The 3,918-nt window shown below is 36.8% G+C and overlaps 1 protein-coding gene across 1 annotated transcript; it reads left to right on the top strand.

Moving 5' to 3' along the window:
• The first annotated feature begins 1,118 nt into the window (after positions 1 to 1,118).
• Positions 1,119 to 2,879, top strand: LOC109866185 (trace amine-associated receptor 1-like). The gene is made up of 2 exons (XM_020454745.2): positions 1,119 to 1,163; positions 1,427 to 2,879. The coding sequence occupies exon 2, from the start codon at positions 1,439 to 1,441 to the stop codon at positions 2,468 to 2,470; it is 1,032 nt and encodes a 343-aa protein (XP_020310334.2). The 5' UTR covers positions 1,119 to 1,163; positions 1,427 to 1,438; the 3' UTR covers positions 2,471 to 2,879.
• Positions 2,880 to 3,918: the final 1,039 nt, after the last annotated feature.

The raw sequence follows: 3,918 nt of genomic DNA, 5'->3' as shown, positions 1-3,918 counted from the left end.
CCTATTTGCACGGGACTAGTATTACTAGAGAACATTGGTTATGTAATTATTAACCCAGAATGTCTGTTCTTCCAGAGAACGATTCGGACCGGATTAGTGTTTTCCAAACTACCCCCTGTCATTCTTACCTTTTTTCATACTGATAGTTATGACGGAAGCCTGCAGGTTTCTTTTTACACGTGTAGATAATGTATTTCAACAAGTCTAGGGCTAGGCGACAACAGAGCAACAATGATAACTTGAGTTTGGTTCCCAAGTTTCGAAACCATCTTTGGTATAGTGTCGCCATAATATTAATTGAGGAAGTGTGATCATAATCCCATAACCCCAAACGTTTAGGTCAGTTGTATGCTGCTTTGCAATCTATTAACAGCAAGGGTCGCATTAAATAGGGGAAATATGTTTTACTGATGCATTTGTCAATATTCAATTCACATGCACAAAACATGAACAGAAGCATTCACTGTGCAAGTTGATACATGCAGGCCCTTCATATATCTTACGCGCAGTACTTCGTTAAATTTATCGAATCAGTTCATGTTTTCTGGCTAAAACCACAGACATTTCTCTCAAAACACGGGGATGTCGATTTGCACGGGACTAGTATTATCAGAGGACCTTGGAGTCCCCCCCCCCCCCAAATAAAAACAGTAGGTTATTCTGTCTGGAATGTTTACTCTCCTGCCATGTAAAAACTTCTAGCATGGCAGATTCAGACGGGACTAAAATGACAGATGTGGTGATAAGTGCTTGTGCACATAATTACATTACCCGACCTCCCCCAGTAAACTGAATAGATGCATTTAAGAAATATTTTTGGCACATTCTACTGCTCTCTATATTTGACTTTCTTTTTGTGTAACAATGTTTGACTTAAAATTCTGAATTTGAGCCCATTATAAAATGGCATGATTACTTGTCAAGGTTTTACAATTATCCACAATGGTGTTGAGGGGAGTGATGACAACCATATGACATCATCAGTTTGAGTGCCCTGTAGAGTTGAATGTAGAAATGTCTGATTGGTCAAAAGGATATTGTAATCACCATTATGTTAATAGACTATAGGTACAAAAGCATGAGATTCAAGTTCAGATTTTTGTATCACATTGTGACCAGAGAAAAGGGATTCACATGTGATGCATCATCTGCATGGCTGAGAGGTAAGCTATGATGAAGCACCACGAAAACAAATCATACTTGCTGAATTGGAAACATTTACATTGAAATGGAAAAAGCATGTCCCTTTGGGTGTTTGTGAAAATATTTCCAATGAATAAGCAACAGTAATTTAATAGATTTTACTAAGTGACAGTATACTGTGGTGAAGAATACAGCCATTTTTGTATTAAACCTATAATAATGTAATTGTTTAAAATGTATATTACTAACTAATGTGACAATCATTTTATTACATTTTTTCCAGATTCTTTCAACAATGACAATGGAACCAGGAATCAGTCTCAGCAAGGCTGATATTGTTGAGAATATATTTCTATGTTTTGAGTCAGTGAATGGGTCTTGCAAAAGATCAATCTTTCCTCCAACAATACGAGTATTACTTTATCTCTTACTTGGCTCAATGTCTGTTCTCACAGTGTGTGGCAACCTTCTTGTAATCATCCCCATCATTCACTTCAAACAGCTCCACACCCCAACCAACTACCTCATCCTCTCTCTGGCTGTGTCAGACCTTCTCTTGGGGGTTTTAGTGATGCCTCCCAGCATGGTACATTCACTGGAAAGCTGCTGGTATTTTGGAGATTTATTCTGTAAAATCTACACCAGCACTGATGTTATGTTGTGCACTGCATCCATTCTTAACTTGTGTTTTATTTCTATTGACCGGTATTATGCAGTGTGTCGCCCTCTCCTTTATAGAACTAAAATAACTGTTCATGTTGTTCTGATTATGATGCTGGTCATCTGGACGGTTTCTGCCGTAGTAGGTTTTTGTATGATATTTCTGGGGATCAATATTTGGGGCATTGAGGATTTTTACTATAATAATGTTGCCTGTGAGGGAGAATGTATTTTGTTTCAAAACAAAGTGTCGAGTACTGTGTCTTCGGTGATCTCATTCTACATCCCAGGAGTAGGGATGCTTAGCATCTACCTAAAGATTTTCCTTATAGCACAGAGACAGGCACGCTCAATTCAGGGTACAACCAATCAGAACTCAGTAGGTAAATCACAGAGGAAGGCCACCAAAACACTTGCTGTCATTATGGGGGTATTTCTATCATTCTGGACACCCTTTTTTGTCGTCAACTGTATTGATCCTTTTATTAGTTACTCTACACCACCAGTTTTGTTTGTAACATTTGTATGGATTGGCTATTTGAATTCAACTATTAATCCCATGGTGTATGCATTCTTCTACAGTTGGTTCAGGAAGGCGTTTAGAATGATCATTTCTGGTCAAATATTTCAACCTGACTCTTCAATAATGCAATTGTTTTCAGAATAAATATGGCCAAATCTAATACTGACAAAGAAGTGTGACACATATGTGCCTTGCTCTCAGTCCTTTATTCAACAATATCAGACACAGGTGTGTAGGTTTAAAAAAGTACAATCCAGTTGAATTTTGCTCTATACTCCAACATTTCAGATCAAATATTTCATGTGAAGTGACAGTTCAGACTGTCACATTTTATTTTAGGGTATTTTTTATACATATCTGTTTTACTGTTTAGAAATGAAAGCACTTTATGTGTCTGCAGAGTTCGTTTTTAATTTGATCACACTTTCTTTCTGAGAATTTTCCTGCATAGAAGGAAATGCAAAATTGTAGTGTATTTGAGTTTTAAAAAGGCTTCTAAAGTTTCTAATTTCCACTTAGATTTTTTGTTATGGCAAATAAAATATCAGCCAATACAAAAGTGTCCATTCATTATAATCCACATTTCTTGTTGCTGCTGAATCTTTTTCCTGCTGTAGTTTCTAGGAATAAGAGACAAGCAGTCGGTTAGGGGCCCCCCTTAGGTAAGGTAGTCTACCCAGCTATCTAAACATTGAAGTAATCATGGCAAAATGACTGACCGGTCATGCAATCCAGATCTCTAGGGCAGGCGTTATCAACGCGGTCCCGTTTAAAAAAATTACAATACAATGTAATAATATGAATCTACAATGCACGTTCTTAACCCTGGGCAACATTGGCCTTGGAGGTTTACAAGGTTTAGTAGTATCCACAGTACTCCACCAATTATCCATGTTTCAACTCAATTCTTCTTGTATTATTTTTGTACATAAATACACAAATTTAAAGCTACAATATGTAACTTTTTGGGGCGACCCTACCAAATTCACATAGAAATGTGATTTATAGATCTGTCTTTCGCATTGAAAGCAAGTCTACGAAGCAGTACATCTGTTCTGTGCGCGCTACTTCTATGCTTCCCTTTAAGTTTTGTTTTTGCTTCTTTTCCTTTTGGTTTTGTACACCAGCTTCAAACAGCTGAAAATACAATATTTTTGGTTATGGAAAATATATTTCACTGCTTGTTTTGCCCCATAAACTTTTAGCAACCAGGAAATGCTTAGGGGCCCAAAAAAGCTAGATATAGTCCTGTTTCTGAACACTTCTACATTAATGTGGTTGTTATCATGATAACAGATAATAATGAATGAATCGTGAATAACGATGAGAGAGAAAGTCACAGATTCTCAAAGATCGTAACCCCAAAACACGCTTACCTCTCACAATTACCAATAAAAAAAAGGGGAGGTTAGCATGTTTTGGGGGGTTATGATCTTAGTTACTCTAATGTTCTCACTCATCGTTATACACAATTCATTCATGATTATCATGGTAGCATACACAATGTAGAAGTGTTCAGAAACATCGCTTCTTATTTACAATAAAAGTCACTCCCAAAATGACACAATACAATATTCATCATTCAGTTCATA

Source organism: Oncorhynchus kisutch, linkage group LG21, assembly GCF_002021735.2.
Source record: "Oncorhynchus kisutch isolate 150728-3 linkage group LG21, Okis_V2, whole genome shotgun sequence".
Lineage (NCBI taxonomy): Eukaryota > Metazoa > Chordata > Actinopteri > Salmoniformes > Salmonidae > Oncorhynchus > Oncorhynchus kisutch.
Note: the sequence above shows the minus strand (reverse complement) of the source record. Positions and strands in the feature narration are given on the sequence as shown.

Bases quoted from the DNA above. Each gene is read 5' to 3' on its own strand.
- LOC109866185 (XM_020454745.2), top strand. From the start codon at position 1,439: ATGACAATGGAACCAGGAATCAGTCTCAGCAAGGCTGATATTGTTGAG.